Genomic DNA, 12,728 nt, shown 5'->3' on the forward strand with positions numbered 1-12,728 from the left:
AATGGCACTTAAGCTGAGTTTGGAATCATTTTTCTATGATCTCATTGCAGAGGCTGGGTGGTACAGTGGATAGAGTGCCGGGCCTGGAACATAGTAGGTGTTCAATATACCAGTTTCTTTCCTCCACTCTTGAACAGCAGGACAGTTGTCTCCATTTGACAAGTGGAGCTTCTGCCCTCTCACACTTTCTTCTAAGCCCACTTGCTCTTGGCATCTCTCCCATTCTCAGACACGGCTTCCTCAGAATCAGCCATTTATGGGGCGCTGTGTTGGGTCTTACCTTGAAAGCTCACGATCCAAATCCCTTTCCTCCTTAAAAAAAAAATAAATCAAGAATAGGCAAAGGGATGGAGTTCAGAGTTTGAGGCCTTACTCTTGTTAGGTTGTGAGTAATGAAACATTAATATGATTATGACTCAAGCCTTCTGTAAACGAAACTGCTTGATGGGGAAGATGACATCAGATACTAAGTAACTTTGGAGAACCATCCAGTAAAAGTTAAGTTCTTTGAAGGCAGGGTCAACATATTTATCTTTTACTTAAAGATCAATGTTTGTTGAAATGCTGAATGGCAATGAATCTCTTCAACTCCATGAGGGAGGGGTACCTTAATATTTTCTCAATATAGGAATTAACTGCTTGATCTATATAGCAAGGACCAAATGAGACAGTCATGGAATTCTTAGTTTAGACCCAAAAAAGAACTTTATAATGATCATCTCAGTCTAACGTTTTTACTTTGCAGCTGAGTAAGGTTAGGCCCAGAGATGACTCCAGTTATCATTCCAGTCTGCCACCTGTGGGCCCAAAGTCTCAGGAGTAGCAGAGTCAGAATGAGAGCCCAGGTCCTTTCCAAAATTCATTATCCTTTTTACCAGTCATGGCAGTAAGATATGACAAAGATGTACCAATTGCAATAAATCTCTTTTCCAAAGGCCTAGAAAGTAAAGGTGGATCTTCTAAACATATCATCTCTCTACAAGCTAGTGTCATCCTAGCACCATTTTCACCAGGAAATAAAAAACAGAGTTGGGCAGGTGTATCCGAATGCCAGCTTCCCTAAAGAAGAGAGGACCTGTAATGAAGACCTTAGATAATCCAAATAGGAAATTGAGATCAGAAAAACTTAAGAGGAGTTCCTTTGACTCAGTTTCCCTTAGGAAGATTTTTCAAAGAGGAAGGGGAGGTATTAAGCATTTATGTAACATTTACTACGTGTCAGGCACTGGGCTAAGTGTTTTACAAATATATCTCATTTGAAGAAAAGAGAAAGGCTCACCTTGTTCAACCTTCAGATTCACTGTGACTTTTTGGTCATTAAACCAACCAGAAATTTCCACCCGGCAGCAATACGTCCCAGCATCTGCCTCTGTCAGGTTCTCTATCGTCAAAGACACAATCCCTTGAGAAAGGTCCTCCTTTAAGTAGTATCGGTCGGAATGCTGAAAGGTCATCTTGTGTCCATCTGTCCATATGATTTCGTTTGAGCACCCATTTAGAGGACACCCTCCTCGCCCCCAACACATAGATGTGACACCCTTATGCACTGAATACGTGCAGGGCAAAGTGGCAGATTGGCCCACTGCTCCTCTCACAGTCTGTGCATACGTAGAAGGACCTTCTGGTTGAGAGAAAAGGATGGAGATTAGAAAACAGACAATTAGGGACTGTAGTGCCTAGAACACTGGACTTGGAGTCAGAAACAGGAAGTCAAGCTTTTCTCCGACACTAGAAATTGAAGCTCAAAGAAATTAAGGGATTTGCCAGAGGGTCACATAGATAGTTAAGTTTTCCAGGTGTGCTTCAAATCCAACCCCAGGGCTCACACATTATGCTTTAAAAAATAAATATACTTTAAAATTATGCATAACAAAAAATTATTTTCATATGAAGCCCTGAGGGTCTACTATTTTCAAGTTGTAAAGATTATTAGATTGAGGACAGAGATGTAACCTGAAGCCATCACAAATCAATCATTAATTAAATTAAAAGGGTTTTTTTTTACAAACAAAACCAATGCAACCAAGATTAGAAGGAAAGCAGAAAGGAACAGCTAGTTGGTGCATGTCCTGGAGTCAGGAGGACCTGAGTTCAAATCTGGCCTCAGACACTTAATACTTACTAGCTATGTGACCCTGGGCTAGTCAATTAACTTCATTGCCTAGCCAAAAAAAGGAAAGCAGAAAGCTGGGGGTTGGGGGGTAGGGGGGAAATTACATCTGATAAAAGCCTTATTTTTCAAATATAGATAACTGAGTCAAATTTATAAGCATAAAAGTCATTCCCCAATTGATAAATAGTCAAAGGAAATGAACAGTTTTCAGATAAAGAAATCAAAGCTGTCTGTAGTCATATGAAAAAATTCTCCAAATCACTGTTGATTAGAGAAATGCAGACAACTCTGAGGTACCACCTCACACTTACACGATTGGCATATATGACAGAAAAGGAAAATGATAAATGTGGAAGGGATGAGGGAAAATTGGGACACATGCATTGTTGGTGGAACTGTGAACTGATCCAAACATTCTGGGGAACATCTGGGGAGTGCCCAAAGTGCTATAAATTTGTGCATACCCTTTGACGCAGCAATATCACTACTAGGTCTGTAGCCCAAAGGAAAAGGATCTATTTGTACAAAAATATTTATAGTGGCTCTTTTTCTGGTGGCAAAGACTTGGAAATTGAGGGGATGCCCATCAATTAAGGAATAGCTGAACAAGTTGTGGTACATGATTGTAATGGAATACTATTGTGCTATAAGAAATGACAAGCAGGATGATTTCAGAAAAACCTGGAAAGACTTACATGAACTGATGCAAAGTAAAGTGAGTAGAACCAGGAGAACATCTTATATAGTAACAGCAATATTGTAAAATGACCAACTGTGAATGCTTTAGGTCTTTTCAGTAATACAATGATCTAAGACAATTCCAAAAGGTTCATGATGAAAAATGTTATCCACCTCCAGAGAAAGAACTGATGAAGTCTGAATGCAGAGCAAAGCATACTATTTTTCATTTTCTTTTTTTCCTTTTTTTTCTTTCTTTTTTGGTCTCTGTTTTCTTCTACAACATGACTGATCTGGAAATGTGTTTTGCATGGTTGCGCATGTATAACCTGTGTCAAATTGCTTGCTGTCTTGGGGAGGGGGAAAGAAAGGAAGGGAGGGAAAGAATTTGAAACTCAAAATTTTGGGAAACAAATGTTGAAAATTATTTTTGCATGTAATGGAGAAAATATTGTTAAAAAATAAAAAGAAATCGATTAATAAAAAGGGCTGAATACACTATGTACCCAACCTCCTGTGCAAGGCACCAGACAGCAATCAATTCAATCAACTTCTATCTATATAAGTATAAACTTTTGTCCCACGTAACAAGAAACAAACTCTCAGCTGAGAAGATAAAACAAAAACACATAAACAATTAGAGAAGAAAATGCTCAATAATACAGGGCTAAATTGTGTAGTGAAAAAGAACAGCCCCCTGGAACAAATGTTTGTTTGTTTAATGTATTAAGGGGAAGGGGGAGTCCACATTTCTATGGAATGCTCAGGTTTTCAAAAGAAAAAAACTTATTTCTTGTGAAGTAGGGGGTGAAAGTATTCCCATTTTCCAGACAGGGAAATGAAGTTCAGTTAAATGGCTTGCCCCAGCGAACAGAGCTATTAAGTGTCAAACTTTACAGGTTCCTCCAGGTTACAAGCTAGGCATCCAGGAGACAGACATCGATTCAAGCAGCTTAGGTGTGGTGGCTCACCAATTACATTCAGTATAACTTCCCTATGGCCATACCCTGACAGATGGCGCTAGATTTGAAGGCAGTGTATCTCAGTTCAAATCTCACCTCTGAGACTTACCACCACTGTGATCTTGGGTAAGTCATTTAACTACCCTGGTTCACAGTTTCCCCATCTGGAAAATGAGGACACTGCACTAGATGGACTCTGCAGTCCCTTCTAGCTCTAAATCTATCATCCTTTGATTCTAAATAAAGAGCAGTTTTCCTACTCCATTCACAGATGGCATTTGACCTCAGCTTGGCTCTTAGCTCATTAGCTGGTTGTCCCTGTCCGCCCCATTTCCCATGCCCTGTAATGTTAACTAGGCTTTGGATTTGCTAAATCAAATACCCCTTTCCTGTCCTTATTCCACCATCCATAAGCATCCTACTTGTAGATCAGAGGTTCCCAAACTAAGTTTCACATGTCCTTTATATGAGACTTGTCGAGAGAGCAGAGGGGAATAATTTTTAAATAACTATATTATCCTATTAAACATTCTAAAAAGAATTACTCCCATTTATAACAACTTATCTTTCCCCATCTCATTAAATCCAAAAAAAGAACCAACCTGGAGGCTGAAAATGATATGTAAGTATCTCTTCCAAAAACTTTAAGAAAAATGAGACTATCAGTTGATATGAAAGAGAATCAAATGCCTCATCAATTCACTTGACTGTATTCTAATAAACATTTAACAACTTTGTGATGTTAATAATGTTAAGTACCAAAGGAAGCTTTTTTTATGAAGAATTAATTAACCTTCATACTATATTTCTCATGCACATATGCCTGGCAAACTAACAGTTGTTTTCCTTCAGTACTAAATGAGAGGCAGGAGATTTACTGAAATCTAAGAAGTATGGGGACCACACAAAGGCCCAAAGCCCTCCTATATGTAGATTGCGCCACCCACTCCTCACATACCTGCAAGAAGCACCATCAGGATGCAGCTGAACAATATGGGAAGCCCCATGGCACCTTCTGGAAAAAAGTCAGACAACAGACTGGTTGAGTTTCCCAGGGAGAAGAGGTTTTTAAAAAGGTCTGAGTCTTCAGTTTTAACTTCCTCTTTCCCCTGGCTTGACAAGTCATATGAGACGTCAAACTTGAGAATCACAAATCCCCCGGGCACCAGCAAAGCCCATGGTGTCTACTGTCTGGTTGTCACCTCACCTCTGGGCAATGGGATCTGTGGCTTTCAGTATGACTGGAAAAGGAAACTTCACAAGTTCATTGCAATTAACCTAGACTATTCCAGTTCCCACCACATAAGATCCAACCTAAGCCATTATTTCTGACCCAGCAAAGATGGGGGAAAGGGAAACAGACTGTATGGTGTAACTCAATTAAGGGAATTCCAGAAAGAAATCTGTGTCTCCCAAATGCCCAAGAGAGCTCTCCCTTGAGAACGCATGCCAGACAGTGCCACTTTTAGGGCCATGGGTTAATATTTCGGAAGTCCCTCCTCACCTTCCAATGCTCCACAAAGTTAATTTTATTCGTTAGCCACAAAGTATACCCATGAGCCTAGTCAAGTTATCTTGAAATGTATAACTGACATAAAAAAAGGCCCCATACATACTAAAATATTCATTAGCAGCACTTTTTTGGCAGGATAACAAAGAACTAGAAACAAAATAGATGCCTATGAACTATAAACAAATTAAGAATATGAAGAATGCAGAAGCATGACAAGACTTATGAAATGGTAAGGGTCAGTAGAAGGCAGCATTAACCTCAATGGAGAGAAGACTGGATTTAGTGTCAGGAAAGTTCAAATCCCACTTCTGACATTTACTACCTGTGTGACTTTGGGCAAATCTCAACTGATCTGGACCTCAGTTTCCTTATCTGTAAGATGAGAATGTTGGCCTAGATCTGTACCAAGTAAGTAGAAATAAGAGAGTACTCACAATAACTATATCAGTGTAAATGGGGGGGAAGAAAGAAAGAAAGAAAGAAAGAAAGAAAGAAAGAAAGAAAGAAAGAAAGAAAGAAAGAAAGAAAGAAAGAAAGAAGAAAAAAAAAAGAAAGAAAAGAAAGAAAGAAAGAAAGAAAGAAAAAAAGAAAGAAAGAAAGAAAGAAAGAAAGAAAGAAAGAAAGAAAGAGAAAGAAAGAGAGAGAGAGAGAGAGAGAGAGAGAAAGAAAGAAAGAAAGAAAGAAAGAAAGAAAGAAAGAAAGAAAGAAAGAAAGAAAGAAAGAAAGAAATTCAAATATCATGTAAATAAGTTTGGCCTCAGAAAAGAGTGGAGAAAATTCTCTTCCCCTCATTGTTATTCAGTCATTTTCAGTTGTGTCTGATTCTTTCCGACCTCATTTAGGGGTTTTCCTGGCAAAGATACTGGAGTGGTTTTCCAATTTTTTTCCTAGCTCATTTTACAGATGAGGAAACTAAGGCAAACAAGTGACTCGTCCAGGGTCACATAGCTAGTAAGTGTCTGAATTCCTATTTGAACTCAGGTCTTCCTGACTCTAGGCCTGGCACTCCACCCTCTGCTCCACCTAGCCACCCACTCATTGCAGGTGTTGAATATTGGATATGCTGTTGGACTCAGTTGATAGGTTAGTTGTCTTTGCTGCTACCTTTTTTGCTCTTTCTTTTTTATCCTTAATTACAAGAGTGCTCAGTGGCTGAGACCACTGAACTTGGAGTCAGGAAAACCTAAATCCACTTCACACTCAATAGTGGCGTGACCCAGGTCAAGTCAGTCAGCCAATAAACATTTATTAACACCTACCACATACTGGACACTTCCAGACATGCTAGGGACACAATGACAGGTAAAAGACAGCCCTTACTCTCAAGGATCTCACAATCTAATGGGGGAGAAAACGTGTAAATAACTATATACAAACAAACCACATATAGGATTAACTGGAAAAAAATCAACAAAGAGAAGGCACTAGAATTAAAAGGGATTAGGAAGAGCTTCCCGTAGAGGGTGGGATTTGAACTAGGATTTGAAGGAAGCCAGGGATGGCAAGAGGTGGAGAGGATGAGGCCAGGTGTGACTGTATTGCCAGAGAAGATGCCTAGAATCAGGCAGAAGATGGGGACACCAAGGAGGCCCGTGCTACTGGACTGAAGAGTCCAAGGGTGGTAAACTACGTAAGAAGACTGGAATGGAATTGGGGGAGGGGGGTGGCGGAGGAGGTTATAGAGGGATTTCAACAGCAGATGATTTTATATTTGATCCGGGAAGTGATAGAGAACCACCAGAATTTATGGGGTAGCTGGGTGACATGGCAGACCTGGACTGTAGGAAGATCACTTCAACAGCCTAGTGGAGAATGGACTGGGGTAGGGAGCTTTGCAGCAGGCAGATCCACCATCAGGCTATTGCAATAGTTCAGGCATGAGGTGATGAAGGCCATCACCAGGGTGGTGGCAGTGTCAGGAGAGAGGGAAGTATATGTGAAGATATTACAAAAGTAAACTTTTTTTTAATTTTATTTTTAATTTATAGAATAAAACAAGCATTTCCATAACAGAGTATAATAAAAAAAGATAATTGCACATGAAACTACAACTCTATTACATACAACTTATTACTCCCTTTTAAATATACATTAAAGTTATCATGTTAATTTTCTTTCCTTTTTTTTCTTCCCTTCTCCCTCCCCCTCACCCCAGAGATGACTATCATTACTTAAAAGACCTTGGCAATAAATTGGACACAAGGGGTGAGAGTGAAAATTGAGGATGATACCTAGCTTGCAAACCTGGGTAACTAGGAGGATGATAATGTCTCCAAAAGTAATAAGGAAGTTTGGAAGGAAGATTTGAGGGTAAAAATAATTAGTTCAGTCATCTATCCTCTCTTAGTCTCAGTTTCCTCAAATGTTAAAATGAGGGTAATAATAGCTCCTACCTCACAAAAATAATGTAATAATCAAATGAGATAACATATGTGGAGTGCTTCCCAATCCTTAAATGCTAGCTGTTATTATTATTAAAAGCTGGCTTGTTGGTGATGAGGTGGGGAGGGGGGGTGATGGCTATATTTGAAACTTAAAGCAACCTAGAAACAAAGTCAATTGAAACAGATTTTTCTAGAAGTGTCATTGAAAAAAGAGGAATAAGGAAATAAATGTGTATCATGCCACAACTCATTCCTCCCCCTCCAAAAAAAATTCAAAACTTCTCCTCACCTCTAACCCACCTTTCATCCCCATACCTTCCCTGTACCACCTAGCTGCCCAGCTGGAGTTATGAGTAAAGATTAATCTGATAGAAGCACTGGGGAGGCAGGGAAGGCATGGGGACGGAAGGTGGGTTAGAGGTGAGGAGAGCTACCTATTAGGAGGCTGTTGTCATAGGCTAGGTAGTGATAATGAAGTCCTGCCGCAGGGTGATGGCAATGAGAATAGAGAAGTTTTGAATTTTTTTTGGAGGGAGAGGAGTGAGTTGTGGTGAGTCATACGCATTCATTTCCTTATTCGTCTTTTTTCAGTAACACCCCTACTCCTCCTTCAATTCTCTGTCTTGATCTGGGGTGAGGAACCTTGGGCCTTGAGGATATGGTTCCCCACCCCACCCCTGGTCTTCATGACTGCTTCCTTGATGTCCCTTTCAGATCTCACAAGGGACTTTGTTTTTTAGCTCTCAAAGTCACTTGCTTTGTAATAGTATTAATAATAAGCCAGCGTTTATGTGTTGCTCTTTAAGGTTTGCAAAGTTCTTTTACAAATATTCTCATTTTATCCCAAACAAACAACCCACAAATGAGGAAGACAGAGTTTAAGTGATTGGCCTGGGGTCACACCACCAGTGAGGTAAGATTTTGACCTTTGAACTCAAGAGAATTCTTGACTCCTGGTCAGGGGCTCTATCTAGCTTTCCCCAACTGCCTCTGAACCTAAAGCTTGCAGGGGTGGAGAACCTGCAGCCTGGGGGCCACTTGGGGCCTTCAAGGTTCTCAAATGTGGCCCTTTGATTCTGTCAAAGGGCCACCCTTGAGGACCTAGAAGACCACGTGATTTAGTCAAAGGGCTGCACTTGAGGACCTAGAGAATCACATGTGGCCTCGAGGCCTGAAAGTTCCTCATCCCTGGTTTAGAGACTCTTCTGATCTGTAAAATGAGTCACTTGGACTGGATGACTTCTAAGGTCACTTCCTGTCATAAAATACTGTGATCACTAGCTATTTTGCAGTTGGTACAACTGAGGTTCGAAGTGTGTCAGATAGGATCTGAAGTCAGATCTTGTTGACTCCAGGACTACCTAACTTCCTACAATCACCAATTCATGTCTAATGCCCTTGGTGGTTTATAAATCTCCTAAGAGTGGTAGTAGGGACTATGATTTACCTACATTCTGTGCCTCTCCTCAGGACATTACACTCAGTAGTGCAGTCACGTTTCTCAAATAAATGAATTTCTCTACTTCTGTATCTCTGCCAATTCCACTGAGCCTCTTCTCAAGGGTGGGGTGATGAATTTTAAAGTTACAAGGCCACAATGCTTTAGTGCTTCGGACTAAGATAAAAGATTACTAATCAGTCTGCTCCCAGTCTTTCTGCCCGAGGAGTGGTGGCTGGGGGAGTTTAGTCCTTATCTTGTACCTCAGAGTTCTGTGGCTATCTACTAGTGACTTCTCCAAGCTAAGAGCACTTTTCCGCCTCAGTAAAATGGATTGCGTATCTATCATATATCTTTGCCGACCCTCACTTGCATGTCTATCATAGCTAAATCACTGTACTGTTTGAGAAGCAAACTAATGAGAAAACAAACCAATAAAACATCTAGGTGGTACAGTGGATAGAGAGCCAGGCTGAGAGTCAGGAGGGCCTGAATTCAAATCCAGCCTTAGATACTTATTAGCTATGTGACTCTGGGCAAGTCACTTAAGCCTGTTTGCCTCAGTTTCCTCATCTATAAAATGAGCTGGAGAAGGAAATGCTGAATCACTCGAGACCCCTTGTGGGGTCATGAAAAGTCAGACATGACTGAAAACAACTAAACAACAAAGCATTTATATGGTCCTTTAAAGTCTGCACAGTGCTTTACAAATAATATTTTACTCTCACAACCATCCTGTGAGGCAGGGGGTATTATTATCCCCATTTTACAGAGAAGAAAACCGAGGCAGACAAAGATTAGGTGACTTGCACAGGGTCATAGAGCTAGTAAGTATTAGAGGCAAGATTTGAACTCTGGTCTTCCTGACTCCAGGTCAGGGTCTCTATCCACCTTAATCCCGGCTTCCTCTGAACCTAAAGCTTAGAGATTTTTCTTATCTGTAAAATGAATTGGACAGAATAGCTTCCAAGATCACTTCCTATTCTAAAATCCTGTGATTCTTAGCTATTTTGCTGTAAGCACAATTCAGTCCTTCACCCTCTTAAAAAAAAAAAGTTCTCCCTGGAGTCACCTGAGAATGGCCAAGAAGCCCCAAATCATTCCAGAGATTTGGAGTTTTGTTGAAACAACCTTCATAAATTAACCAACCCTCAGAATATAGCTTCATTATTATTGCTTGATTCAGCCAGCTCTTCAGACCCAGGAAATTATATGCCTGAATGATTCACTGTGTGCATCAACCTCTCCTGTGTCGTAGGACTTTAGATTTTACAGAAGGGTAGAGGATCTTAGTCATCAAATTTTGGAGTAGGGAGAGGTCATCTTTAGTCCAATTATTCCATTTTGGAGATTAGGAAACTGAGGTCAGTTTTCTCAGGAAGGTCACACAATTAATTCTATATCTGCCTCTGAGCTGGTGACAAAGCTAAGGACCAAGGCTTCTTAAAACGGGACTGCTGATGATATGCATGAAAATATTTACTGCTGCTCTTTTGTTAATTGCAAAGAACTGGAAACTAAGGGGTTGTCCATTAGTTGACAAATGAATATGAATGTGATGGAACACTATGGTTGCCACAAGACGTGATGAAGGGGATGATATCAGAGAACTTGCAAAGACATACATGAACTGAGGCAGAGCAGAGAGCCCAGGAGAACAGTTTGTACAATATCAATAACATCATAAAGACAAAGTTTGAAAAACTTAAGAGCTCTGATCAAGGCAGTGACCAGCCATGGTTCCAGAGGAAAGATAGCAAAAACATGCTACCACCTCCTCACAGAGAGGTGATAACCTATTATGCAGAATGACACACATTTCGGGGTATAGCTATTGAGGGAATTTGCTTTTCATGAATATACAAGTTTGTTACAAGGGTTGGGGGGGTTAGAGGTGGGAGAAAGAAAATAAATGCTTGTTGATTGAAAATAAAACGTAGTTATGCTTTTAAAAGTAGGGCTCCTATCTGTATTCCTATTTTCTTCTTATCTATACACCTATTGAAAATTCCTCCTTTCCTCCTCCCTTTCCAGATAAAAGGTAGATGTGAGGTCCTAAGGTATAAAAATCACTCAAATAGTTATCGAGTACCTTTTATGTCTAATGCTGTTTCATCAGATCCCATTTGACGATAATTCTGTCTACTCATTCTAAAGGGGTTTTAGTTCAAGCTTACTTTTGTAGCTGAAAAATAGAAAGGGGGGAGGAGAAAGAGAACTAGGAACCTGAGAAGCTGGATGCAAAGGTGGGGAGGGATAATGGGTGTCCGTTTGGAATTTCGTAGTGGGATCTCCATACTGGGCAGAGGGGAGAAGATAATAAACTCTTGACAACTGCTTTCTGGCCTCAGCGACACTCTAACAACAAAAGATCCACAAACACACATATCCTAGAGATAAAAAAAAAAGTCTATTTGAAATGAAAACTGATTCTCTAAACTCAATCAAGCACCAGGAAAAGTACTGACCTTTCCTCTGGGCTCCATTCATCAGCCAGAGGAAACTGTCCCTTGCCTCACTTACCCACCTTTCCAAATGGATATAGAAATCTGCACTTTCAGCAGGATCGTAAAGTGGACTTATTGGGCACGATTTAAGTTCTGTCCTGAGTGAGAAATTGTCCATGTGCTAGCTAGAGATAGCCAGAGCAGGTAGTTACTGACCCTACAAGAGTGATTTAGAGCCTGGAGACTCAATTCTATGGACTTTAACACATTTCCTTCCCTCCATGGAAATGATCAGGCAAAGGAACGGAAACTCAAGAGGAAATGGTGAAAAGATAAGAACAATGGATTTACAGACAAGAGACACAGCCTCTAGACAAGTCTCTGACACTAAGTTACTAGCTGTGTGACCAGAACAGAAAGGACATTGGATCGGGACTCAAGAGAACTGGGTTCTAGGCCAGCTCTGCCACTCAGCAGTTGTCTAATATTAAGCAAATTAAGTTTCCTCATGTATATATAAAAAGAATCGGACTGGATGATCTCCCTTCCAAGAAAAGGAAACAAGCATCTATTAAGCACCTACTGTGTGCCAGGTACTCTAAGCTCTTTACAAATATTACCTCATTTGATCCTCACAATAACACTGGAAGATAAAAACTTTTATTATCCCTATTTTACAGTTGAGGAAACTGAGGAAGGTGAAATAATAGGTTAAATGACTTGCCCAGGGTCACGCAGATAGCACATGATTGAGCCGACATTATAACTCAGCTCTCCCTGGCACCAAGTCCAGTACTCAATTCACAATGCCATCTAGCTGCTCTTTAAAATCCTGTGATTTTGTGATATGCCCAGATCTCTCTCTCTCTCTCTCTCTCTCTCTCTCTCTCTCTCTCTCTCTCTCTCTCTCTCTCTCTCTCTCTCTCTTTCTCCCTCTCTCTCCCTCTCTCTCTACATCTCCATCACTTATTATCCATATGTACCTGTATTCTGTTCATCAATTTTCTCAACAATAAAATGAGAATGATTCACATTTCTCAGGAGCTTTGTAAAGTTTTTTCTTCAAAACAACCCTGTAACTCTATCTTGGGACACTAAAAGGAGTGCTGTGGGAGACAGTGGACCTGAGTTTAAATGCGTGTTTTTTCCTTGCCTGGCGCAGCCTGTGGGACCACAGGAAAGTTATTTAAACT

At 40.3% G+C, this 12,728-nt stretch overlaps 1 protein-coding gene across 2 annotated transcripts in view; it reads right to left on the minus strand.

Moving 5' to 3' along the window:
* Positions 1-4,821, minus strand: part of LOC110199722 (hepatitis A virus cellular receptor 1 homolog) — a 31,474-nt gene extending 26,653 nt beyond the window's left edge. Inside the window, exons 1-2 of one of the 2 annotated variants that reach the window (XM_020974618.2) lie at positions 4,712-4,821; positions 1,280-1,621 (exon numbers count right to left, since the gene is read on the minus strand). In XM_020974618.2, coding sequence (XP_020830277.1) covers positions 1,280-1,621; positions 4,712-4,760 — 391 coding nt within the window. In that variant the 5' untranslated portion in view covers positions 4,761-4,821. The remainder of the gene's footprint in view (positions 1-1,279; positions 1,622-4,711) is intronic. The other variant, XM_020974617.2, reaches the window with a different exon arrangement.
* Positions 4,822-12,728: the final 7,907 nt, after the last annotated feature.

Source organism: Phascolarctos cinereus, unplaced genomic scaffold (genome assembly GCF_003287225.1).
Source record: "Phascolarctos cinereus isolate Bilbo 61053 unplaced genomic scaffold, phaCin_HiC Scaffold_2;HRSCAF=192, whole genome shotgun sequence".
NCBI lineage: Eukaryota > Metazoa > Chordata > Mammalia > Diprotodontia > Phascolarctidae > Phascolarctos > Phascolarctos cinereus.